Source organism: Capsicum annuum, chromosome 3, assembly GCF_002878395.1.
Source record: "Capsicum annuum cultivar UCD-10X-F1 chromosome 3, UCD10Xv1.1, whole genome shotgun sequence".
NCBI lineage: Eukaryota > Viridiplantae > Streptophyta > Magnoliopsida > Solanales > Solanaceae > Capsicum > Capsicum annuum.
The window spans coordinates 244,586,524-244,614,148 of record NC_061113.1 but is presented as its reverse complement, the minus strand read 5'-3'; the positions used below and the strand labels follow the sequence as shown (position 1 = coordinate 244,614,148).

The 27,625-nt window shown below is 32.3% G+C and overlaps 6 protein-coding genes and 1 pseudogene across 6 annotated transcripts; 2 read left to right on the top strand and 5 right to left on the bottom strand.

Moving 5' to 3' along the window:
- Nucleotides 1–3,340: 3,340 nt before the first annotated feature.
- On the bottom strand, nt 3,341–5,216 carry LOC107862619 (cytochrome P450 71A4). Its single transcript, XM_016708251.2, has 2 exons — nt 4,172–5,216; nt 3,341–4,093 (listed from the first exon to the last, which is right to left on the bottom strand). Exons 1-2 carry the CDS (start codon nt 5,069–5,071, stop codon nt 3,485–3,487), a joined length of 1,509 nt encoding a protein of 502 aa, XP_016563737.1. The 5' UTR covers nt 5,072–5,216; the 3' UTR covers nt 3,341–3,484.
- A 457-nt stretch (nt 5,217–5,673) lies between these two features.
- On the bottom strand, nt 5,674–7,762 carry LOC107862618 (cytochrome P450 71A3). Its single transcript, XM_016708250.2, has 2 exons — nt 6,656–7,762; nt 5,674–6,510 (listed from the first exon to the last, which is right to left on the bottom strand). Exons 1-2 carry the CDS (start codon nt 7,559–7,561, stop codon nt 5,899–5,901), a joined length of 1,518 nt encoding a protein of 505 aa, XP_016563736.2. The 5' UTR covers nt 7,562–7,762; the 3' UTR covers nt 5,674–5,898.
- A 1,134-nt stretch (nt 7,763–8,896) lies between these two features.
- LOC107866001 (cytochrome P450 71A4) lies at nt 8,897–11,017 on the bottom strand. The gene is made up of 2 exons (XM_016712185.2): nt 9,913–11,017; nt 8,897–9,597 (listed from the first exon to the last, which is right to left on the bottom strand). Exons 1-2 carry the CDS (start codon nt 10,813–10,815, stop codon nt 8,983–8,985), a joined length of 1,518 nt encoding a protein of 505 aa, XP_016567671.1. The 5' UTR covers nt 10,816–11,017; the 3' UTR covers nt 8,897–8,982.
- A 692-nt stretch (nt 11,018–11,709) lies between these two features.
- Nucleotides 11,710–12,509, bottom strand: LOC124896872 (photosystem II D2 protein-like). The gene is made up of 2 exons (XM_047408732.1): nt 12,502–12,509; nt 11,710–12,016 (listed from the first exon to the last, which is right to left on the bottom strand). Exons 1-2 carry the CDS (start codon nt 12,507–12,509, stop codon nt 11,710–11,712), a joined length of 315 nt encoding a protein of 104 aa, XP_047264688.1.
- A 1,604-nt stretch (nt 12,510–14,113) lies between these two features.
- On the top strand, nt 14,114–16,222 carry LOC107862621 (cytochrome P450 71A4). Its single transcript, XM_016708252.2, has 2 exons — nt 14,114–15,266; nt 15,454–16,222. The coding sequence occupies exons 1-2, from the start codon at nt 14,355–14,357 to the stop codon at nt 16,063–16,065; spliced, it is 1,524 nt and encodes a 507-aa protein (XP_016563738.2). The 5' UTR covers nt 14,114–14,354; the 3' UTR covers nt 16,066–16,222.
- Nucleotides 16,223–16,249: 27 nt separating this feature from the next.
- Nucleotides 16,250–20,250, bottom strand: LOC107864893 (annotated as a pseudogene).
- Nucleotides 20,251–20,271: 21 nt separating this feature from the next.
- LOC107864894 lies at nt 20,272–21,579 on the top strand. The gene is made up of 2 exons (XM_047408730.1): nt 20,272–20,610; nt 21,295–21,579. The coding sequence occupies exons 1-2, from the start codon at nt 20,272–20,274 to the stop codon at nt 21,577–21,579; spliced, it is 624 nt and encodes a 207-aa protein (XP_047264686.1).
- Nucleotides 21,580–27,625: the final 6,046 nt, after the last annotated feature.

Here is a 27,625-nt window from a genome sequence, read left to right as displayed (position 1 = left end):
AAAAACTCTCATTGATATTTTTGGCAAAATATTTTTAATTTATAGAATAAAAAACGAGGTTAGAGTCCTTTTAGATTATAGGAGTCCTTTTTTTATTTTTCTCTCTCACAATCGATAGTATCCTAATATAAATTATATGGGAGTCAAAAATCAAATTCTTTTTTGGTTTATTAATACTCCTTTTATAAATGGAGTTGCTTTGCTTGGTAATTAAATTACGTGAATAAAAAGTACGTAGGCACAATTATTTTTTTTCTCTTAATGTTTTCGTTTCTTTGGTTCAAATTTTGTGCAATTCATTTTATTTTGATGTTGTCAATTGTGCGTTTAGATTCATAATAAATCATTATCAACTTCTCACAAATTTGACTCCAAATTGATGATTAGCTTAAATTATTTAACCGTGAAAAGTGTTTGGCTCTATTTGAGTAGTTGTCATCTATTATATTGTATTGTGTTCTTAGTTAAAATACAATATTTTGATTATCTTGGTTTGTTATTTCTTCTCTATTTATTTTGTTAAAGTGATTTTATTTTGATGGGTACATTTTGCAATAAAGTCCTTTTAAATGTAAGATTTATTAGGAGTAGAATTAGTTTAGGTATAAAAGTCATGTGCTATTCTTCAATTTAAGTAAATTATTTTTTCTTACCTATTTTAACAAGGATGTGTGTTATTGACGTGGAAATTAGTTAGTTGGATTTTTTATTTTAGGGGTGGGTTTTTTTTTTATTAAAAGTGTGAAAAACCTTAGAAATATTGTTTGAACTTTTTACCCTTCAGTAAAAGTCTTCGTTTTATATAAAATCATATTTTCACCATTTTTTCCAATATTTAAGAGTTAAAAATTAATTAAATATATTTATGATAATGTTAAAAACTTTCCTTATCAGAAGTCATCAGAATTAATGAAAACTAATTCTTTTTTCATTAACTTAAAAATTCTAAATCAACTAAATTTGATTTTAAGAAGATTTGAAAAATCTAGAAATAAATATAACAACGTTAGAATAAGAAAAATTCTAGAAATACCAATTTTTTAAAAGTTTTAAGTACGTAACAAGAATGTGATCAATGATTTTGTAAAAGTTACAAACAGCATACTCCTATTTTTACTTTTTTTACTATTTTAAATTTGATTCATGTGTATTCTTGAATTTATTATCATCTGACTTTATGCCTTAATTTATTTCTTTTAATTAATAGTTTTAAAGATTATATATGAATTATTCATAATCAACAATTGATAACGAATTCTCTTCTTTTAATTTCTTGTGTTTCTATTTTAGATGAGAATTTTTAATTAAAAGATTTGAAAGAATTTCCCGCCAAATGAATCAATGATGCGTCTCTCTTAACTTCTGGCAACAAGGAAAAGAGGTACTGCTTGACAAACATAAAAATTATCTCCATCAACCACTTGAAATGTATGGTGATAAAATCTATATGTGCTTGTACTAAAATATATGTCTACACTTACATTATTATATTAAAGTGTGGAGAATCATTGAAAAGTGATTTAAACTTTTACACTTCATTAAAATTTTTTGCAATAGATAAAATCATTTAATTTTAGATAATCAAACGTTATACATGCGAGGAACGTGCGGTAAATATATATATATATATAAACTTTTTGCCTTTCATTAAAAGTCTCTGTTTTAGATAAAGTTGTCTTTTAACTATTTTCATAATATTTAAAGAGTTAAAAATTAATTAAAAAACAACTGTGGCACGTGCAGCTAAACTAGAAAACAAGAATAGCCAAAGATTATTATATTTAGCTACAAAATTTTTGTCGTACCAAATAGTTAAATTATTCAGCTACAAATTCAAAATCATCACTATTAAATGATGACATATTTTGTGATAAAAATTAATTAAAAAACAACTGTGGCACATGCAGCTAAACTAGAAAACAAGAATAGCCAAAGATTAATTTATATTTAGCTATGAAATTTTTTTCGTACCAAATAGTTAAATTATTCAGCTACAAATTTGAAATCGTCACTATTAAATGATGACATATTTTGTGATAAAATTATACTGTCACTAAATCACAGGTTAATTAGAGACAATAAACGGATCGTCACTAATTGCTTAAAGTATTAGTGACAAAAATTGAGGTCACAATTAAATATCAAAACTTATAGTTAAAAATTACAATATTTAACTACAAACTCTAAATTGTCACTATTGCAATAACTTATTTTTTATGACAAATTTATTTTGTGTCTAAAATTGTAACTAATTCAAGATAAATAATAGTTTGTCACGAATTGAATACGTTATTAGAGACAAAAAAAGGTGTCACGAAAAACTTAAAATTTGTCACTAATTGTACTTAATAAATGACGCCAAAATATTTTTTGGTGGGAAACTTTAGAGGACAAAACTTTGCGACAAAGTTTTATGTTTTGTCACTAAAAATATGTACTTCATGTATTTAGATACGAAATGTAATTATCGACATGAAAAGTGAACCTTTAGTGACGAATTTCATCTCGTAGCTAATAATTTCGTAGTTATATATCAATTTTGTTGTAGTGCATGATTAGCAAATGATTATAAATGTGAAATATTCAATAAAATTCAATCAATTCTAAATCATACAAAGTAAAATGTCCAATGTTCAAAACCACATATATTGAAAACTTACTAACTTTAATGTGAAATATTCTGTAGAATTCAATCAATTCTAAATCATACAAAATAAAGTGTCCAATTCTCAAAGCCACATATATTGAAAACTTACTAACTTTAATTTTCTTCTTTTGCGTTCAACCATGGCTACAAAGTTCAATATTGTTTCTGAGTAAACCATTATCTATATATAGATTGTTCAAGTCATAAGAATTTGATAGAAGAAAATTGAAGGGACATGTTACTTAAATAGAGAATGTAAATAGATGGATGTTTTTGGTAACTCATGAGATAGAATTGAATATAATAATTTTTTTATTTATTAAACAAATTGATCAATGCAAGAAATGGTGAAAAATTTTTTAAAAAAAACAAAGAGAAAAAAGATAAATAGAAATGGTGGTCATAGAGAGGTGTCACATCATCCTTGTGTTGTTTCTCCTTTATATATATATATATATATATATATATATATATATATATATATATATTGATTGTTATAAAAATAGTGTGCTCACTATGAGAGTTCGAGACCCCGGAGATTTCATTTTATACATCACTTTCAATGATTCAATTAATTGTACTCGTCTTTTAGTTTTTGTCTTCATTTGTTTCCAATAACAAATCATTGTTGTCTAAAACTGAGTGTTTCTTGCCATTTTTTTTTTTTTGAAAAAAAGAAAAACAAATCTTTTTCGTGAGGTATTGAGTGATAAAGAGTTAGGGTGGACAGGTTACACAGATTAAAATACTGATCTGTAACGATGAATAATAATTATTGAATTATGTAAAGCATATGTACTTATACGACGTTATACAATTGAGACCAAAAATACAGCACTAGCAAGAGCATGGAGTTGCAAGAACAATCAGAGGATACTTCTTATGCACAGCCACACCAGTTGATTCTACAATGTCCAAATCCTTCGCTTTTGGCTTATCAACCAACTCAAAATTAAAGTTCAACAACAAATTTGCCAATGCAAGTTCGCTAACAGCGAGGGTGAATTGGGATCCTGGGCATCCCCTTCGCCCTGAACCAAATGGAATAAACTCAAAATCAAATCCTTTAAAATCAACGTCGGTCTTAAAGAACCTCCCAGGCTGAAATTCTTCAGGCTTTTCCCACAACGAAGGGTCTCTTCCTAGCGCCCAAGCATTGATAAAAACTTGTGTTTTTGCGTCTATATCATATCCCATCACTCTAACATCTTGAATTGATTCGCGAGGAATTACTGGAATTGGAGGATGCAACCGTAGGCTTTCTTTCGTTACTGCTTTCAGATATTGCATTTTTGGTACATCATCCTCCGTTACACTAGACTTTCCTTGAGCTATTTGTCTCACTTCATTTTGCAATTTCTCCAGTACTTTGGGATTTCGTAACAGTTGTGTCATTGACCATTCGAGAAGTGCAAATATGCTGCCGCTTCCAGCTAAAAACATGTCCTGTTTTTTTCGAAATAGTAATAAATTAAACAGTAATATAACAAAATTTGATTGAGGAAATTTTAGATGAAGACATACCAGGATAACTGCTTTGACAGTGTCAATTTGAATAGAAAAGCCAGCCTTGCCTTGTCTCTGCAATTCAAGTAAGATATCAACGAAATCTGTTGGTCCAACTTCAGTACTGGTTTTGCTCTTATCATCTCTGTGCTCATCAACAACTCTTTGCAAGAATTTGTCGAATTCTTTAGCTACTATTTCTACTCTTTTATCCAAACCATTTAAGCGATCCACCCATCTAAGCCACGGAATGTAGCTCCCCACGTTAAATTCACCTAATAGCTCAACAGTTTCATTCAGCAGAAACTTAAACTTGTTCCCGGTTTCTCCATTAGCATACTTCCTACCTAAAGCGATCCTACAGAATACATCACTTGTAAATTCACGCAAAATATCACTCAAATTCATCCCTAAATGTCGCGAGACAGAACATAGCTCGCGAATCTTCTTAACCATTAAAAGCGTCTCTTCTTCTCGTACACCATTAAAAGATTGTACCCTCGTGTTACTTAAAAGTTGAATCACACAAATGCTTCTCACTTGCCTCCAATACTCACCATAGCTAGTGAAGGCCATGTCTTTTGAGCCGTAAAGTAGTCTGTCATGGACGCTTGTTTTAGCCCTATTCGAGAAAACTAAGTCATGAGTTTTCAATATCTCGTGAGCCGCATCAGCTGAGGACACAATAAGTGCTGGATTTTTGCCTAGTTGAAGAAGCATTAAGGGACCGTATTTTTTGGACAACATTTGGAGGGAGCGATGCGGGTGTTTGCCTAGTTGATGGAGATTTCCAATTACTGGAAGTTTCCATGGAGAAGGAGGTAATATATTCTGGGATTTAGAGAAACATTTGAGGAGGATGGCGATAAAAAGAATTGAAATTAGAGAAGCAAGTAATGAAAGAGGAAGGAAGATCATTTTTCAAAGAACTTAATTTTGTCAATAGGGCAACTTTTAGGTGTTCTTAGAACGTCCCTGGCCAAATTATTGCTTAAATAGTAGTAACATCTACTAGTTGAGTTATTGATCAAACTATAGATGCTAACTTGCAAGTTTTCCCCATCATTTTTTTTTTTTTGGGTAAAACTAATATAATTGAGATCTGTCGTGTATTGTCTTGATTAATATGGTGTATTCCTTGACCATTTCTTCAGCTAATTACGCTATAGATACTATATTTTGTGAAGGAAAATGTTTTCATGGAAAATAATTTCTAGGCATTCTTACTTATTTTTTGGTATTTGGCAAGTAAAAAGATATAGTTAGAAGAGCATTTATATGTGATACAGCAAGACATTATATATGGGGTTTGGATAGGGTGGGAGGGGGGTTCAGGCGTTGTGGGGGTGGGTGGGATCATCAAGTGGTGAGGGTTGGAAGCGTTGGGTGAGTGGAGAGGAGACAATAAACTTGGAATGTTACTTATAAAACTTATAAAACTTATTATTTCTATTTTCATCAGGAACATCATTTTATTCATTTTTAAGGAACTTGTTTTCCTTGGAAAACATTCTGATTTTTCAGAAATTATTTATTTTATTCCACATAAAACACACCCTTAAAAGTTAAAGGTAATATAGTACTTATCATCTATGGAGTAGTAATTAGAGGTAAATGAAAAAACGAAAGTATTCGACATTTATTTACGGCAATGGAAATAGATACTATAAGATCAATAATCTAAATGGACATGAAAGTTATTAGCTGCAAGCAATGCTAGGAACTATGATTCATTTACAATATTATTAATTAGAAGATGGAGTGGCAATTGCTAGCAAAGGTGATTTCCTACTAATTGTGATGCCAGTGCTTTCAGTCATATACAACTCCTCTTCTTCTATCCCTTTTGGTAATGCAAAATCGAACTTGTGCACAATCCTTGCTAATGCTAGCTCATTCACGGTAATGGCAAAAGTAATTCCTGGGCAGCCCCTTCTGCCAGCTCCGAAGGGAATCAACTCAAAGTTTAGTCCTCTGACGTTAATATCACTGTTCAAGAACCTCTCTGGTCGGAATTCCTCTGGATTTTCCCACACCAAGGGGTCTCTTCCGATTGACCAAGCATTGATAACGACTTGAGTTTTAGCAGGTATGTGATAGCCTAGTAATTTTACGTCTTCCATTGATTCTCGAGGAAGTAGTAGTGGAAGCGGTGGATGAAGCCTAAGACTCTCCTTGATCACTGCTTTCAGATACTGCCTATTTCCTAAGTCGTCCTCTTTTATCTCCGCTTTCCCTGGGACTAATCCCCTCACTTCATTTTGTAATTTTTCCATGGCTCTTGGATGCCTCAAAAGCTCCGTCATTGTCCACTCTAGAGCTGTATATGTTGTGTCCGTACCGGCAGCAAACGAATCCTATGTATTAAAAAGAAACACAAATACTAATATTTAGAGTAACAGATGTAGTCACACCACTATTACTTCTCTTCTTGAAAATTAATTATTTCAAAGCAGTAACCAGTAATTATATGTATTTTGCAGATATTGCTACAATGCTTACCACGAGGATAGCTTTCAATGAATCCCTTTGAAGAGGAAATCCAGTTACCTTTTCATTTTGGATTTCCAACAAAACATCCACAAAGTCTTTAATTTCATCTACACGGTATTCTCTGTTCTCGTCCCTACTAACGTGCTCTTCAAACACACTCTCCAAAAATGTATCCAGTTCTTTAGCCACTTTTTCTACTTTGGTGTCAAGACCATTGATTCTATTGACCCATTCAAGCCACGGAAAATAATCCCCAATATTAAAAGCACCTAAAAGTGAAAGGAGTTTTTCTATGGTTTCTTTAGCATTCGTCCCACTTTCATTCACCTCGTTATATTTCGTCCCCAAGGCCACTCTGCTAATTATGTTACTTGTCACAGAACTGAAATGATCTCTTAAATTTATCGCTGAACTAGAAGAATCACACTCTTGTCCGATTTTTTCAATCATATTCGATATTTCTTCTTCTAGGATATAACAAAAAGATAGGACTCTTTTGTTGCTGAGAAGGTGGAGCACGGTGATGCTTTTGATTTTTCTCCAGTATTCACCATACGGACTAAAGGCCACGTCCTTTGAGCCATAAAGGAGTCTATCGGCGATGCCAGATTTAGGTCTATTTAACCATACGAGATCGTGAGTTTTCATGATATCACGAGCAGCATCAGCTGAGGAAGCAACGAGCACCGGCTTACTGCCCAAGTGAAGCAGCATGACTGGACCATATTTTTGAGATAGTTTATGGATAGAACGGTGAGGATGCGACCCAAGTTGGAGCAAATTTCCTAAGATTGGGATCTTTCTTGGAGATGGTGGTAACTTTTTTTGATTATGTGGAGTAGTAAAGAAGCATTGACGAAGGAAGAAAATGAAAACAGACAGAGGAATTAGAAGAGAATACCAGGGGATATCCATCTTTTTGCTGTAGTGACTAGTAATCAAAATTTGGCTTCAAGTTAGTAATAGTTACTAGTTGAATTATTGATCCCAATGTAGTTGCTAACTTGCAAGTGTGCCCATAATATTTTTTTAAAAAAATATAATTATAAAGGTCACGGATCGAGCTGTGGAATCAACCTCTGACTCTTGTATCAGGTAGGATGTCTACATCACACACCTAAGGGTGTGTGGCTCTTCTCTGAACCCTGCGTGAATGCGGAATGCTTAGTGCACTGAGGTGCCCTTTATAATTGTTACTTGTAAGTTTGGTATATCTATTTTCAAAATTGGGATTAGGTCTGTTTTGATTATATTATGTTTCATATCATAATCAAACAAATCACGCATTTCTTGATTCTTTCAGAACTTCAAAATACCTAAAGAAACAATCTTTTGCATGAAAATTAAAGAAATTAAATATATATAGTTTATATCAACCACTTTCTTGAAAAAATTATATAGTGATGAGTGATGACGACCACTTTCCTTTACATATGATCAGCACAAATAATTCTTTTCTTGATTCTCATAGATATTTCGGAGTATACCTAAAGGGAAAATGTTTTGGTGAGGAAAAGAAAAATATAGTGATGTCGGCCAATTTCTTGAAGATATTACTAGTTATTTAAGAAATTGAACAGTATGAGTTTATCATTGATAAGTTATTGATGCATTTAACTACAGAAGACAATGAATTACAACAAAAATGATAATAGCTAACCTTGGGTTCTTTGCATTTTACATCCTTAATGTATGTATATAAAATTCTTTGGTTTACACCCAATCGATATCCTTTTATCTTTTGCAGTTTGACCTTTTACCTAATCATCATTCATTTAAAAAACCATACAAGAGTTCATTTCTGAGGGTAAAATGTGGATGATATATATTATAGCTTCCATTTCAATTTCAAGTTTAATTGTTCGAGGAAGAACTCCATCGGGTATGGATCTTTTTATTAATAAAATAAAAAATAAACAAAGCAGAGGAGTACACTCCTTGAACGTACTAAGATTGAAACGAACCCCATTCTCTGCGACTAGTCGGAGTTCCAAATAAGCTTCCAAAAATATAGTCCTGAGAAACAAGAGAAACTTCGCATCTATGGAACAAAAATGGAACATCAGAAGTGTGCAACAAGTTTCTGTACAAACAAATGACTTTCTTGTGAGTGCTGATTTTAAAAGATGGAAATTGATGTTTGTTCATGTTCAATCTTTTGACACAATATCAATGTTATTTGCGTAGCATGTTAGAACAAGAAATATTGCATAAAAGAACACCAATAGATGTACAAACACCCAAAAAGGAAGCTAGCAACGCTGGTAACTGCATTTAATTGATAAAATTGGCGAATAAAATCACTGATGTGGACAGTAAGAAATGGAGCAAAACTCCTAACTAGAGCACGGAGTGGCCACGACTAGCAAAGGTGATTTCCTACGAGTAGTGATGCCGATGCTTTCAGTCATATCCAAATCTTCCGGTTTTATCCCCTGTGGTAATGCAAAGTTGAACTTGTGCACAAGCCTCGCCAAAGCTAGCTCAATTACTGCAATACCAAAAGTACTTCCTGGGCAGCCCCTTCTGCCTGCTCCGAAGGGAATGAACTCAAAGTTTAGTCCTTTGACATCAATATGACTATTTAAGAATCTTTCTGGCCGATACTCCTCTGGGTTTTCCCATGATAAGGGGTCTCTTCCGATCGCCCAAACATTCACAATAGCTTGAGTTCTAGCAGGTACGTGATAATAGTCTAATAATTTCACGTCTTTCATTGATTCTCGAGGAATTAATAGTGGATTCGGTGGATGAAGCCTGAGGCTCTCCTTGATAACAGCTCTCAGATACTGCATATTTTTTAGATCATCCTCTGTTATCTCTGATTTTCCTTGAGCTAATCGCCGCACTTCATTCTGTAATGCTTTCATGGCCCTTGGCTCCCTCAAAAGCTCCGCCATTATCCAATCTAGAGTTGTATATATTGTATCCGTTCCAGCAGTAAACGAATCCTGTGATAGCAAATGAACACAAATGAAATGACAAACTTCTTTTTAAGCTCCATTTATTTCCAAATGCTTTCTAACATTTAAAATATAGCCGCGAAACATGGGGGGCTATACATGACGCGTAAAATGTGTTATGTCAGCACCACTGCTTTTACTACGCGATATAAAATTTAAAATAGTATACATTTGGGGCATGTTCATACAAGAGAATTAGTAATACATTTTAATACTGCTCTGCATGACTTAAACTCGGTCTTTAAAAACGTTAAACTTTGTCTGCCTTGATCAATGAGGATGATAGAAATACGAGATTCTTACCAAGAGGATAGCTTTCAATGAATCCCTTCGAAGAGAAAAGCCAGTGTCCTTTCCATTTTGAATTTCAAGCAAAAAGTCCACGAAGTCTTTAGCTTCACCAGTACTGCATTCTTTTTTCTTGTTCCTAGTAATGTGTTCTTCAATCACACTCTCTAAAAAGGCGTCCAATTTTTTAGCTAACTTGTCCACTTTGGTGTCTAGACCAGTGATTTTATTGACCCATTCGAGCCACGGAATATAATCCCCAACGTTAAAAGAACCCAAAAGTTGAAGCAATTCTTCTAGGATGGCCTTTGCATCTATTTCACTTCCCCTTTCATTGTATATCCTCCCTAAAGCCGCTCTGCAAATTATGTTATTAGTGAGAGAATATAAATGATCTCCCAAATTTATCACTGAACTCGAAGAATCACACTTTTGCTTGATCTTTATAATCATGTTCGCAACTTCTTCTTCTCTAACACCACGAAAAGATTGTACTCTTTTACTACTAAGAAGATGAAGCACAGCAATACTTCTAACTTGCCTCCAATATTCACCAAATGGACTAAACCCCACGTCCTTGGAGCCATACGTGAGTCTATCGACAATGCTGGATTTAGGTCTGGTTGCCCAGATGAGATCGTGAGTTTTCAAGATATCGCGAGCAGAATCTACAGAAGAAGCAACAAGCATTGGCTTACTGCCCAAGTGAAGTAGCATGACCGGACCATATTTTTTCGATAGTTTATGGAGAGAACGATGAGGATACGACCCGAGTTGATGCAAATTTCCTATGATGGGAAGCTTTCTTGGAGAGGGTGGTAAATTTTTTGAAATGTTGAATTTAGTAAAGAAGCATTGATGAAGAAAGAAAATGAAAACAAGCAGTGGAATTAGAAGAGAATACCAAGGGAGATCCATTTTTTTTTTTGGTACTTAGATACCACAGTGAAATCAAGATTTGGGCTGGCTTCAAATTAGTAACAGCTACAAGTAAATCAAATTATTGATGCATTGCTTAGATACATATATAGACGCCAACTTTTTGTTTTTTTAAAAAAAATAAAAACGTATGTTTTGGTGGATTTATTTGGATTAACATGGCAAGAGTTCCAAGTTAACCAAATTATTAATTCCACTGCTTAGATATATAAAGTACAGAAGCCAATTTGCTAAGGGCCCATTTGGGATTGTTGTTGCAAAACTGCTTCTTTGAGAAGCACTTTTTAAAAAAGTATTTTTAAAAATAAATATTTTGTGTTTGATAAATTCATTCGAAAAGTGCTTTTGATAGTCAAAGTATGTTTGGATAATCTTTTTCAAGACGTGCTAAAAGGACATCTATCAATAGACTTTTATTACTAAAATTAATTTATAGAGAAAAAATGATTTTAAATATCTATTATAATATTTTTAATTAATTTTTTTATTTAATTAAAAAGTACGTTCTCTAAAATTTTCAATCAATATTTATATACATAAATACATTAAAATAATTAAATGGTGATATACTACTTATATATTCTTTAGTCATCATCATCAATGATATTTTCAAATTTATTTAAAGAAAATGAGTGAAAATAAAATAACAATATATAAATCATAAAGAATTATGATGTAAATATGAAATGTAAAATTTTAAAAATCAAACGTTAATCAAACTTTTAAGATATGTTAATATATATATTTGTGTGTGATAGAGATAATTCTGTCATAAAAAAATAATTTTCTGCTTCTACTTTTTTTTAGAAGCAGAAAAATTACAAGTAGGATGAATCGAAATATAGCTGCTATACCAAAACTAGGTGCAAAGAACTAACCAGACTGACCTAGTGGATAAATCAGAAATACAGAAACAAAAACAACAATTGGACCAGAGAATGCGAGTGCATTATAAGGTCTCAATTGAACAGATCGAGCAAGCTCGAGTTGACGTAACATGAAACCTATTAGGCCAAAAGCTCCATGGAGAGCAACAAAAGTCCACAGACCCCCCAATTGACACCAACGAGTAAAATCTCCTTGTGCTTCAGGACCCCATAGTAACAACATCGAATGTGCTAAACTATTAGCAGGAGTAGAAACCGCCGCAGTTAAGAAATTGCAGCCTTCCAAATAAGAACTGGCCAATCCATGGGTAGACCATGAAGTTGCTTATTTTTAAAAGCATTTTTACAAGTTTATCAAACACTTTTTTTTTAAAAAAGTGTTTTTTCTTCAAAATAAATATTTATTCTAGGAAATAAGCAATCCCAAACATGCTATAAGTCCGCTCTTTTTTGTTTGTAAAAATAATAAAAATTGTATGTTCTGTCTTTTTTTAAAAAAAAAAAAAAACATGACAAGAGTTCAAATTCAGTACCAAAAAATTTAAGAATAATTAGCTACGAAATTTGTCGCTTAATAACAGTAATTAACACAATTACTGCTACTTTCTGAATTTTTTTACAGCAAAAGATAGAAAAAAAAATCCAGGACGCAGGACAATTTTCAACCAAAGCATCCATTAAATATTGAATCGTCAGAATATATTTGTCATTATACCGGAAAAAAGGTCACATATACTCCACTATTTTGTTGTATTCATATTATTTGACCAATTTTTACCTCGCCATTATTGAACTTATACCCCTTCACTAATGATTTTCCAAAATTGATCGATATCAATCCAAATTACCAATTTCAAACGAATCCCCAATTAAACCTGAACCGTTACTCATCAAATTAAAACTTTAACCAGATTATTTAACAACATATATATTATATTTCGTGATTATAATAAGAAATATTTTTATTGTTTCAGAGCTTCAAAATATTTGTACAAAAAAAAAAGCTTCAAAGTATCTAAAGCAAAGATCTTTATAATTTCTACAAGTTACGTAAAGAAATTTTATAATGATATATCTACCACTTTCTTGAAGGAAGATTAGTGACAGCGACCACTTCTTTATTTTTGAAAAATAGAAAAGCATGAGATTTAAACAAATATCTTTAGAATTATCCGATTATTGTTAGTTTAATTTAGCTGGAATATCTATACAATGACAGATTTGTGGCCTTTTTAAAAAAAAAAAAAAAAAAAAAAAAAAGAGAGAAAATAATTTTGTTAATCAAGATTATGAGTACATTTTTATTTATTTAATTAATCTATTTGAAATTATCTTTGTGATTTGAAGGTTCTTAATAGTATATTTCTCGAATTTAGAATAATTTGTACCATTCTGAAATATATTTTGATGGTAATGTCAGGCAAGTAAAACATAACTTTGATAATGATAATTAATATTTGACTTATAGTATTCCAAATTTATCAAACTTCTTATATTTTTTCCTTTTATATAAAAGGTTTAATATATTTCTACAAATCATATTCAATATTTCTTCTTTTTCAAAAAAAACACTGTAAGAATCAATCATGTCGGTTTATTAAAATTATAAATCAAATCAAACCAACATAAAATTGGTTTTTCAGTTTAGGTTTTAATCGATTTTTTTAGGTTTTCGGTTTTTTCATTTTTTTTTATAATATTTAGTTTTTACAATTATATTATTATCGAAGACTAGATCAAATATATTTTCACTCATGTGCTAATGAAAAACCATAATTATGAAAAAATAAGGAGCGAAAAACTTCCTTGAAACTAAAAAGTGAGATGAAGAGTGAAAAGTTTAGGTTTTAAGTTTATATTGAATTTTGGATCATTTAATTAATAATTAATGAACAAATATTACAACTTAAAAGGTTCAAATCTAAATATATATCTACATCTACATTTAAATTATTGAAAATTATTAAAACTAGTTGAAAAAGTATTTAAAAAATAAATTATAATTAATATTTTATGTATAAAAAAGTTCGAATATTATATATATATATATATATATATATATTATGTCGGATTGATTTGGATTTAATTTGATTTTTTTTTTATCAATATCAAATCAAGAATGGTAAATTTTTTTTTCTAATACCAAACCAATCAAATTAAATTATAATTTGATTTTTTTCCTCAATTTAATTTAATTTATCGGTTCGATTTAACTTAAAGGTTTCATCTATACAAACCTAATTTTGGGTATATCTCTTAAACTGTGGAGCCGCCCTGGACCACAATTCTATGGATTACTCCATGACAAAAAGGATTTTACTAAATCCAGCTGTAACCACAAAATTTGTGTCGGACTATGAAAAAAACCCAAACAAGATATTTCAACAGTTTGAACTACGTTTGTCTTAAGGTGGTCAGTAAGAGAATCAATTGATGCGGCGGTCTCAACTCTTACTTAAGGTTACTTCTGGTGAATGAAAAAACATCTTATGCTGCTTATATGCTGATAATAGAATGGCGGCTATGTTTCCTTGAAAAACCAAAAAAAAAAGTGGTACTTAAGAGATATTTGTGTCCAAATATTATCTGTTTCTACACAATAGTACTCCCTAGTTAATTTCTAAAACAAAAATGGAGCTAATTCACTGGTATTTTCTTCTTGTTCTTCTGTTTGTCTTCATTTTCTTTCGTCACAAGTGGTTCTTAATCCCTTCAAACACTGAAAAGAGGTTATTGTTACCACCATCTCCAAGAAAGCTTCCAATCATTGGAAATTTGCATCAACTTGGATCGCTTCCTCATCGTTCTTTCCATAAACTATCTCAAAAATATGGTCCAGTCATGCTACTTCACTTGGGCAGTAAGCCAGTGCTGGTGGCTTCCTCTGTCGATGCTGCTCGTGATATCATGAAAACTCATGATCTTGTATGGTCAAACAGACCTAAATCTAGCATCGCTGATGGGCTACTTTATGGCTCCAAAGATGTGGCCTATGCTTCCTATGGCGAATACTGGAGACAAATTAGAAGTGTTGGCGTGCTTCACCTTCTCAGCAACAAAAGAGTCCAATCTTATCGTCGTGTTAGAGAAGAAGAAACATCGAAAATGGTTGAAAACATTAGACAAGTGTGTGATTCTTCGAATTCAGTGATAAATTTGAGAGAAGTTTTATGTTGTATGACTAATAACATAATCAGCAGAGTGGCCATAGGAAGGACATACGATGAAGCGGAAAGTGGAATAGCTCTTAAGGCTCTCCTAGAAGAACTTCTTATACTCTTAGGTACTTTCAACATTGGGGATTATATTCCATGGCTTAAATGGCTCAATAAATTTAATGGTCTGGACGCAAGAGTGAAGAAAGTAGCTAAAGATTTGGATGTATTTCTAGAGAGCGTGATTGAAGAACGCATGATTACAAACAAGAAAGAAGAATACAGAGCAGGTGAAGCTAAAGACTTCGTGGATATTTTGCTGGAAATTCAGAATGGAAAGGAAACTGGCTTTCCTCTTCCAAGAGATTCATTGAAAGCTACGCTTTTGGTAATTTAGCATCTTCTACTAGTACAATGTCTTGTTTTAATTTTTCTTTTGAGTGTCCTAATATATACTATTTCGTAGTTAAAGACGGTCACATAGATATATTTGTGATTGATTCTCTCTTAATACTCATATATTTTCTTGAAAATACTACTAAACATTGTTCTTTGTGTTTCATTATAATGCATAGGACTCGTTTATTGCTGGCACAGATTCAACATATACAACTTTGGAGTGGACAATGACAGAGCTTTTGAGGCATCCAAGAGTTATGGCCAAATTACATGATGAAGTGAGACAATTAGGCCAAGGGAAAGCAGAGATAACGGAGGATGACTTAGGAAATATGCAGTATCTGAAAGCAGTGATCAAAGAGACTCTCAGATTTCATTCACCGGCTCCACTTCTAGTTCCTCGAGAATCCATGGAAGATGTAAAATTACTAGACTATCACATACCTGCTAAAACTCAAGTCTTTATTAATGCTTGGGCAATCGGTAGAGACCCGTTATCATGGGATGATCCAGAGGAGTACCGACCAGAGAGGTTCTTAAATAGTGATATTGATGTCAAAGGACTAAACTTTGAGTTGATTCCCTTTGGAGCTGGCAGAAGAGGCTGCCCAGGAATTGTTTTTGCTATTATGGTGAATGAGCTAGCACTAGCAAACCTTGTGCACAAGTTCAATTTTGCATTACCAAAAGGGATAAAGGGGGAGGATTTGGACATGACTGAATGCAATGGGCTTGCTGTTCGTAGGAAATTACCTTTGCTTGCGGTGGCTACTCCATGGCCTAGTTAGCTACTTGCTAGTTATTTAATAGTTTCACGATATGAAATTAGTGTCATATCTACTCCCTTTTTGGATGCTTTGTATATCTCTTTTATGTTGCAGAATTTCTTGTTTCAACATGTTTCGCAGATATAATATAAAAGATGTGTTACTTCTTGGCCGCTAATAAGCCATCTTGCTGTTTGATATTTAACTATCCAACTAAAGCTTTTCCATATTTAGACTTTAGTTGGTAAATTGTTTTACAAAAACTGCAAAATAAGAGGAAAAAGCAGCATGGTATTTGACGTGTTCTTCCCATGTGGATATCATAGAGGAATGAAAAGGGAGTATTTTTTAAAGAAAGAAACTGTCTTCTACGATGCTCTATCAATATATAATATATATTAGAATAGTATTGTAGAAGACTATCTTCCCAGAAGATATGAACTAGACCTTTATGATAGTACTCCGTTTAGTTGAAGAAATGAACTAGTAATTATACTGTTAACAGTATAATTCATCTGCTACTGATTTATTATTTTTGGCTTGGGGCTGCGACAGGGCAGAGGTAGGGGGTGGTGATTGTGAGAGCGGGAGGAGACAATGGGAATTGTTAAAATAAGAAACCTCACATACAAGAACACCCAAAAAGAGAGTAGACCAATATATTTACCTCATTTGTAAAATTAACTCGAACAATGGATTAGCCAATGCTAGCGAAGGTGATTTTCTACGAATAGTGTGGCCAGTGCATTCAGTCATGTCCAAAATCTCCTTCTTTAATCCCTTTTGGTAATGCAAAATTGAAGTTGTGCACAACCCTTGCTAATGCTAGCTCAATTACCACAATAGCAAAAGCAGTTCCTGGACAACCCCCTTCGTCCTGCTCCAAAAGGAATCAACTCAAAATTAAGTCCTTTGACGTTGTCACACCCCTTTTCTAACTTCGAAAAAGATTATCGTTTTAAGGTTCGGAAAGGTTTTCATTGTTAAAGTGACAAAATGAAGATAATTTGTTTCGAAAAGGACCTTTTACATTCAAAACTCAGAGTCACCACTTGGCATAATCTGATGTGCCAAGTCACCATTGGAAAATCCTTTTAAAAAACATTTGACTCTTTAAACTGGTTTGCGAACAGAGATTCTGGCTAAGGAATTCTGTTGACCGAGGGGAAGGTGTTAGGCACCCCTCGATCCCGTGGTTCGACCACAATCGCTTGGTGGAGCGTATCGGCTAATTTTGACACTACAAATGTACAAACCATACAAAACATGTAAAACAATTAAACAAACAAACAAAAAAAAAATGAATCAAAAGTACAGTGTCCAGTCCAATTTATACAGTCCAAAATAGAAAAATACAAGAATGAATCCTATCTAACCTACACTAATACTAACTACGCTTTCGTGCTTTACCCGACGCCTCGGACCTTCCTCACGAACGTCTTCCGCCAACATAGTACGTCGGGGCATTCCCCGGTGAATAAATACATTGTGTCTCGGGGCATTCCCCGGCTAAATAAATACATTTGAATTAAACACGATAAACTAGAAACCAAATATTCACACGCACACTAAACATTCAAAACATTTAATAAACACATCACTCCTAAGTTTTGCCTACCCAAACCGACATTTGTCTATCCATTTCAACATGTCATAATTCTATCACATTCCAACAATATTCATGCTCATTACGAATTAAACAAAACAACAATAAACCAAAGTTAATCTAAATTCAATTTTTTATCAATTTCTCAATTCCATCCCCAAACAACCAATTTCAATTCTCAAACGAGATACCATTTCACCAAACCATAATCAAGAAAACCAACCACGAGTCAAAATAAACACGCATTCATCACCAACAAGGACCAAATAACACGTAATATTCAATCCAACACCAAATATAATAAATAATGAAATAAAAAGAGAAAGAGAGTAGAATTGGACCTCAATTTGAAGCTTTCAAACTCAATGTTATTCAAATAAAGAGAGTCCGCACCCGGAAACCTCGAGCCGAACCTTAACACCAACAATCCAAATCGACAATGTGAAATAATGACCCGTGCACCAACACTGTTCATGCTGTTATTGTTCACATCGTTTCTTTTCACTCTGTTACTATTTACTCTGTTACTGTTCACGCTATTACTGTTCACCGGCACTGTTTATGTCGGATTCCCTTTGTCCAGACCCTTTTTCTCTCGTGATTTTTTTTCTCTCGCGCGATTCTCTCTTTCTCTCCCTCGGCTTTTTTTGTTCTTGTGAGGAAGATGATTTGGTGATTGTTGTTATTGTGGAGAAGATGATGATGAAAGAATGAGCCTCCCTTTTTCCCTTTTAGAATTTTCCTTTTATATTTTTTATTTGGTTTTCTTTTTCTTTATTTATTATCCTATGTGGAAGCATATAATTGGTGGCTTGTGGGAATAAGTGTGTGGCATCTGGAAAAGTGAGGGTGGCGTGTGAAAAAATGAGTAGGCCGTGTGCCTTTTGCATGTATCCAATGAAAAATGAAAAGTGAGATGTTGAGGTGACATAGTGAGGTGACAAAGATGTTATGTATTTAATTATTTTCAATTCTTTTTTTAGGGAGAAATTATCAATTAAACAAAAGTATGGTAAGGTGAATAAAATAAAAATAAAATAAAATAAAATAAAAATAATTAAAATATTTTCGGTAAAGAAAAAAATTACGTGTCTACAAACGTCAATGTCACTGTTTAAGAATCTCTCTGGCCGATACTCCTCTAGATTATCCCACGACAATGGGTGTTATGAATGGGCCAAAACTAATCATAGTGAAGCAGCCCAATACCACATTAAGTGGTTATGTGTGGGATACAAGTTAATAAATAGTACATTCTAGGAAGAATAGACTTATGAAAATTGTGATAATTGTTTAGGCAAAGACTATGCTTCTCATCCCCAATTCTCTCTAGGCCTCTCATCCCCTTCTACTATTATTCCTCTTCTTCGTACTGTAATTTCTCCTTTCTGTATTAATCAAAGTTGATTAGTTTTGTTCACTTTGTGTATTGATTGTTGAGTTGAGAATTTGGGTTCGTTACAATGGGCCTCTTCCAATTGTCCAAGCATTAATAATGACTTAAATTTTTGCAGGTATGTGATAGCCTAGTAATTTTACGTCTTCCATTGATTCTCGAGGAAGTAGCAGTGGAACTGGTGGATGAAGCCTAAGAGTCTCTCTGATCACTGCTTTCTGATATGACATATTTTCTATATTACCCTTTGTTATCTCCGATTTCCCTTGGGACTAATTGTCGCACTTCATTTTGTAATTTTTCCATGGGTTTTTTGGACACCTCAAAAGCTCTGTCATAGTCTACTCCATGACCATATACATTGAATTTGTGGCAGCAGCTTACGAATCCTATGTATAATTTGAAAGAAATACACACACAAAAAAGTATGAAACTAAAGGGTGGACTCCACTTCCATTCATACATTATTGAATTATGGCCTGGGTTGTCTCAAGGTTAAAAGGCCGGTAAAACGTTTGCTTTAGCCTCTCAAAATTTGGACACCTCAAAAAATTTAATATAAATTTTTATGATTTTAATTTTAATTAAAATAATATTAAAGACAGTAAAATATAAAGATAAAAATTTTAAATTACCTAAAAAAAATAAAGAACTATTACATTTTATTAAGGCAAAATACATAAATATGCCCTTTAATTTGGTCTCAAATATATATCTCTTGTTGTAATGTGATTTACAAATGTATATCCAGGCTCATCTGCAGTAGGCTAAAAGGTGTCGTGGAACATTTAGTGGCAAACAACCAGGTAGCTTTTGTCCTCGGCAGATCAATGTTGCATGATGTGTGATGATCTACTCAGATACTATGGCAGTAAAACCTTTCCTAGATGTTTAATGAAGATAGATCTTAGAAAGGCTTTTGATATGGTTGATTGGAAATTCCTAGAGAAAACACTAAAGGGGTATGAATTTCTAGAGAAGTTTGTACACTAGATTATGGTATGTGTTACTATAACAAAGTTTAGTGTGAAGGTAAATGGTGAAGGACATAGTTACTTTGAAGGCAAAAGAGGGATTAGACAGGGTGATCTCACCCTACTGTTTGTCTTAGTTATGGAGTATCTTTCCAGAACTTTAAAGTGTATTGAGTTTGCTGCCAACATTCAGGTTTCATCCTATGTGCAAAACCTTGTAGCTCACACATCTCATCTTTACAGATGATCTAATGGTGTTCTGCAAAGGAGAAAAAGGATCAGTCATTAAAATCAAAGAAGCTTTAGCTCATTTTAGTACAGTTACAGGGCTGGTTGCAAACATGGAAAAGTCTAATATCATTTTAGCTTGCATGGAGGAGAATGTTAAAACTCAACTAATGTCTTTGACTGGTTTCTCACAGGGTACTCTTCCTATAAAATATCTTGGATTACCTCTTTCCTCTAAGAAGTGGTCCAAGCTAGATTGCCAGCTGTTGATCGAAAAAATAGTGCAGAAGATAAGAACTACTTATGCAAGAAGACTGTCATTTGCAGGAAGATTGCAAGTAGTCCTTGCAGTATTGTTTTCAGTACGCAACTTTTTGGGCTCAATTTTTATCTTGCCTCACAGTGTGGTAAAAGAGGTAGATAGCAAATGTAGATAGTTCTTGTGGGGAAATACTGAAGAGAAGAGGAAAGTACCTTTAATTGCTTAGAGCAAAGTCTATGTTCCTAAGAAATATGAAGGTTTAAATATCAAGGAGTGTGGTAAGTGGAGCGTGGCTTCCGTTGGTAAGTTACTGTGGCAAATAATGCAGAAGGAAGACAACTTATGAGTGAAATGAGTACATGGTATATACATAAAAGATGATCTCAATGTATGGGCACATAAAGCTCCACAGGATAGTAGCTCGTATTGGAGAAAATTGATGTCCCTAATGGAAGGTATGAGAAACTGGTATGTGCAAGATAGATATATACTCACCGCAAAAAGGAAATATTATATTAAAGAGAGCTACCAATCCATGTTAGAAAATCAAGTTAATATGGGCATAGCTGATCTTATTTCGAATGCAGTATTACCCTCCAAGCAGAGATTCATCCTTTGATTAGCTGTGCATAGCAGGTTACTAACAAAGAAAAGATTGATTCGCATGAATATCCCTGTTGATCATGTTGTGTGTTGTTTGTGTGATAAATAAGATCTTGAAACCAACCATCATCTGTTTGTCACATGCAGTTGGTTCTGTGAAGTCACAAATGAATTGATGTAGAGGGCAGATATTGAGTTACCTGTTGCAGGGATCAAACAAGTGTTAGAAGTTGTGAAGAAAAGGCATTGGAGAAAGTTTGTGAAAGAAATTGTTGCTGCTCTAATTAGTGGAATAGTGTATTATGCTTGGCGTGCTAGGAATTTGAGCTTGTTCGAAAAAATCAATATTAGTCCCAGCGATGTTGTTGCAAGGATTAAAGCTGAAGTGGTGGCCAGAATAGACATATTCAAACTAGCTCAAAAAGCTATTAGGAGTAGAAGTTTTCATCAAAGATTATGTGTATAGTGTTTTCTAGTTTCTGAGGCTTGATACTTGCCACATGTCTCAGGGACATTATCAATATGGTATTTCATGCCCGGGAAAAAAAAACATAGCCTAATTACCCAACAGTTACACATTGTATGAGGGTCACTTATACATTTAAAAAACTAAATAATACCCACATTAAACAATAGTTACACCTGTATGGGGGTAATTTATACATCTAACAATTTAATTCAGATTAAACAACAGTTACAAATGTATGAGGGTTAGTTATACATCTAAAAATTTATATCCGAACCTAAATAAACAACTTAAACACATGTATGAGGGTATCTTATACATATTAAAATTAAAATAGAACCCTAATTAAACAACAGTTAGACATGTATGAGGGTAACTTACACATTTAAGAAATAAATTGCAATAATGTATAATGCCATAATATAGATTGTCACATTAAAATATGTATGACCTATAATGTTATGTGAATGTGTAACGTCACCTTATACAATGTTAATACTTTATAATGTTTGGATTTTCAGAACTTCCAATGTATAACATATTGAAATATATTTCAGAATACCTATATTATACATTAGTGAGACAAAATAATTAATGTATAATGTCTTATATATTGTAGCTTATACTTTACAATATAAAATTTCAGAATGTATAATGTCATATCATACATATGTCAACTTATATATCAACTTATAATCAATACCTTCGGAAGACGTGAACGATCGGAATCATCAAACTTTTTTTTACTTGTAGCTTTTGAATCTGGCTTCTTCGATCTAGAAGTGGCAACTTCCTTCAATTTCTTCATTGTAACGGGATCGTTTCTGTGCTTTGAACGATTATCTGCGAAATTTCGATCCCCGTAATCAAATGTACTAGGAACAAATCTCACGGGATCTTTATCTTTTGCATCTAACTAAGGACTTCCTAAACTAAAGTTAGGAGGATAATCCGTTACCAATTTTACCCTATATTGACTTAACAGTAGTGTTAAATCGAAGTACAAAACAAGAAAATTAATGATCTAACTTGTAGTTTATGAAAAAAATCGAAAAAATCGAACTACTGAACTTGAATATTACTGCACAATACTGTAATTTCGTACAAAATCAACATGCAACCAAACAAATAAAGGAAAAACTCCTGAATTGGTAAAGTTGAAAAAAAAAATTAAAAAATTAATGAAGTAAAATTAGAAACATCAATTAAAGCTTAAACACTTACAAATTGGTAACCTCTAATTAGACGTTACTTGTATTTTGCCGTGATTTATGGGATTCAAAAATGGAGAAAATTACGAATGGGTAATGGGAGCACTTGGGAGCAAAAATTGGAAGAAAAAAACGTGATTTTAAATGTATAATATTTAAGAGAGAGAAAATACAAAAAAGGGAATTTATGTAATTAGTTTGGAATTTGTGTAAATACTTTATCAAATTGGGATTTAAAGTAATAAGGTAACTTTACCTTGTGTATATATGTAAATTTTAGAATATTTAACTTAATCACCGAGTATAGATATTTCATTTACTGTTTTTGTACAATTCAAACTTAAAACTAAAAGAAAAACGTCAGTAGAAAGAATTATTAAAATATAAATAGTGATTAATCAATAAATTCTAGCTAGTATCTTACACAATATTTTACTCATTTAGCATTAAATCGCTAATACTAAAATTTTTATCCATAAATATAAAAATTGCAGTCATCATGAAATGTTCAAACATTTGTTGTAGCTACTTGAAATCGATAGCACAAAATTATTCAAATTCAAAAGCGATAATATTTTTAATCAACGAATTCAAATGTGTTTGACGATGTATTAATGTTGAAAATTATACAAATCATCATAAAATTATGTATTTTATATAATAATATGTTAGAAGTATGTAGGGTTGCTTATCGGTTGGATAATTATACTTAGCGGTTCGGCTTATTGGTTATCGGTTTTTAAATATACTAATCCGCTAGCCACCCAACAAGATAACGGTTGGTTCGGTATCGGATTAACAATTAACGGACGATTATCGGATGGTGTAATGGATAAATTTAAGAGAGAATGAAATACTGAGCGATTATTGGTAGTTCCTCCGTTTCTTTACTGACTAAGTTGTTTGTATACTATGATTAATCTATTTATCAATCTTTTAGGCTTCTTGAGTTTTGTTCGTGTAGTTATTTAATAGGTTAAAACATCGAATCAAATAAGAATTTTCTTCTAGACCTAAAATGTATGTAGAAACATTTTTAATTACTAGATTAACAGAAAAAAAAATTAAACTTTAATATTACTTGAATTTTTATGTTTTATATCAAACTCTGTGAAGGACACATTTGGATTGTTTCATTTTTATTGCGATCCTTTGTGTTGTCAAGAATAATTTATGTTTTGGTTTAAGAATTAATTTCAAATTTTCTTTACATTTTGGGGAGTTTGACTGCACTTTATGGTTAGATGTCACAAGAAGTGACATGTTATTTTCTCAACTAAGAAGTGAATAGAATAATAAATGGAGTTTTATATTTTGGATTGACAAAAGATACTTATATATATAGGGGTAAAAATATAATTATAATAATTCTTAATGGGTTAACGATTTACCCGATAAGAAAAATTGAGTAATTTGTTCCCGCACCAATAAGTCATTAATTATAAAAAAATTATCCGTTCTCCAACCATTAATCCGATAACTCATTACCAATTAGCCAATAAACTAATTTTGCGGTTGGGTTAACGGTTACGGTTCGATTTTGAACAGCTCTAGAAGTGTGAATAAATTGTCCTATTAGTTTAAATACAAATTGAAGAAGAAAATTTAACAAAAAAATTGATAAAAATGAAGTGCTAGCCTGCCCCAACCCGCAATTTTTTTAGGCCCGGGTTAGGCCATATATTTTAAGGCCCTTTAAAGTAAAGGGTCAATCCGGCCTAGTCCATCAAATTTTTTTGACTCGTGAGACTTGGATTGAGTTGGATTAAGCGAACCTATTTTGACAGCTCAAATCTATTGGAGCTTGACGAATCACACATTTGCCTAAGTTTTTCAATCATGTTTGATGTTCCTTCTTACCTCATAGCACGTGTCTCCCTCACAACACGTTGCTAAGAAGGTGTAGCACGATTACACTTCTAATTTATCTCCAATAAAAGACACGTCCTTGGAGCCATAAAAGAGTTTATCCGCCATTTTAGATTTAGGTCTGTTTGGCCACACGAGATCACGAGCTGCATCACCAGAGTAAGCAACAAGCATTGGCTTGCTGCCCAAATGAAGTATCATAGTTTATAGAGAGAACGGTAAGGATGCGACCCAAGTTGGTGCAAATTTCTTATGATTTGGAGCTTTCTAAGAGATGGTGGTAATTTTTATTTTTTTTCATGTCTGAAGTAGTAAATGTTGAATATTTGCTTTAGAGTTACAAAGTTTTTAATGCAGTAGTTTTATTATAATTTAGTCAACTAGAAATTAATTTTTATTTGAAATTTGAATAAATAGTGTTTTCTAGACTTTAGGGGGTTTAGTATTTTCAACACAATCTTTTTGCTTATCTTTAGGTTCATGGGTTATTATTTCTTTTATAAATTGTATTCTCAGAGCAGTGAAAATATATTGATCTTTCAACTTGATTGCTTTTTTATTCTTCAATCCTTTAGTATTTTTATTCTTTTCCTTCAGTTTCTTTCTTTTTAAGAGTTATTTTCTTAAGGGACCTGTGAATAAAGAGATAATTCTGAAAATAGTTTTTCACAAATGATCATCTATTTTTGATGGTGAATTAATTATCAATTATGGACCGTAAGAATAAATATTTACTTGGAGGCTTTTGATCTTTGAAAATTTATGGAAGAGATTATGAAATTAATCCGCAGCTAAATAATTCATCCATAACCCAAATGAAGAGTCATAAGGAAAAGAAAATCACGAAGTCTATGCGAAGACAACTTTGAGAAAAGGATCTAAGAAATGCAAGTACTGAATTTAACAAGGGAGTTCGAGTTGCAAAAAATGAAAGACTTCGAGATAGTCAAAGAATACTCGTACATATTACTTGACATTCTTAACAAGGTAAGATTACTAGACACCAAATTTAAAGATAAAAAAAATATTAAAAAAATTCTTGATACAGTGCCCGAAAGTTATGAAACATGTATACCTATCTTGAACAATACACAAGATTTGTCCAAGATTATCTTGGCAAAATTGTTGAATTCTTTTCAAGCACGGAAGCAAAGGAGACTTATGAGGTAAGATGTTATGAATTTAAACAATTTTTCACCTTGTGAGCACTGTGAAAAAATGGATCATCCACCATATAGATATTGAAAAAGATCAGACGCGAAATGCAGCAAATACAATCAGCTTGATCATGAAGTAGTGATTTACAAAAACAAACTTGAGAATCATGAATCAGATGCACATGTGGTCAATGAAGAAGGCCATTTTTCTGTTGCAACAAGTATCTCAAGTAAAATTTTAATAAATTTTTGACTGATTGATAGCAGTTTCACCAATCACATGACTTATAACAAGAGGTTGTTTAAAGAATTGAAGTCTACTGAAATATTCAAAGTTAGGATAAAAAATGATGACCAGATTCTTCTTGAAGGAAAAGAAATTGTTGTCATTAAAACAAATTCAGGTAATAAAGCAATTTCATATGTTCTTTATGTACCTGATATTGATCAAAACTTCCGTTGAGGATAAGCATTGTTTCATCAATGATGTACTGGAAAAGAGGTTTTAAACATTAAGATAACGTAAATATTTCTCATTTGATCCAACAGAAGATGTTTCTGTAGAACATGAAAAAGATTATCGACTGAAAAAATTAAAAAATGATCCTCTAATTAAAAAAGCACAAGCAAAATGTAAATGTGCTAGGTTTGAAGGAGCTTTCGGTGTTTCTAAAGAAATTGAAGCAATGAAAGAGTTATCTATGTTTCAAAAAAATAAAATGAATAAGTTTAAATTCAAGATGCAAACGAAGCAAAAAAATATGCCAAAAAAATTTAATTGCCAAGGACTGCATTCAGGACGAGAAGTGACTTTAGTTCATTACAAACTCAAAGATGAATCTACAAATTTATTCATAAGGTCACATTTGGTTATCAAGCGTGAAGATCTCAAGACAGAAGATCAAAATTTAGCAGTTTCTAAAGCAAGGAGAAATGTTGAATATTTGCTTTAGAATTGTAAAGTTTTTACTACAGTAATTTTATTAAGATTTAATCAACCAATTAACCCTTTTAATTAAGAGTTGATTTCTATTTGAATTTTGAATAAATGGTATTTTTTTAACTTTAGGAATCTAGTATTTCAGCATAATCTTTTTGCTTATTTTTCAACTTCAGTTCATTAGTTTTCTGCCTTGTTCTTCATTCCTTTTCTTCTCTTGTAAAAATCAACAGTAAAGAATCATTAATAAAAGAAGAAAATGAACAAAGACAGAAGGAATTAGGAGAGAATTGGTGGGTTCAAAATCGAGAGGGCGTCATGCGAAAACTTTTAATTTGCAAACTAGAAGACGATAAATTAGACGACACATGAAAAAATAAACTAAAAATATATTATTGAATATGGTTTGGCCAAACGGCCTACATAATAAAATTGAAAATCCTAAAACTTATTGGAAGAAATCTCCCCCTAAACAAAGACTCATTAAAGACTACATTGTGGATGCTATTGTATTATGGTATGAGAAGGGGTCTTCTATTTATAGATGTCCAAAACCTTTCCTTCAAGAAAGGGGTTTGTCAAATATGAAAAAGTTTTATATTTTCCTTTCAGAAATTAAAAGTAATGACGGTATTACTTTTATTTTCCTTTTAAGAAAAAATAAAATTTAAATATAGTAAGAAAATCAGGGCAAAAATCCTAACAAGAACATCAAGAGATATTCAAATTTTTTTTTTGGCCAAGAGTATAAAACAAACGTCATTTTCAGAAAATCCAGGGGTAGAACTGCAGTATTATACAAAGGTTTAGGTGAACCCAGTAGCTTTTAGTTGGAGACTATATCTATATTGAAAAATCAAGAAGAAATA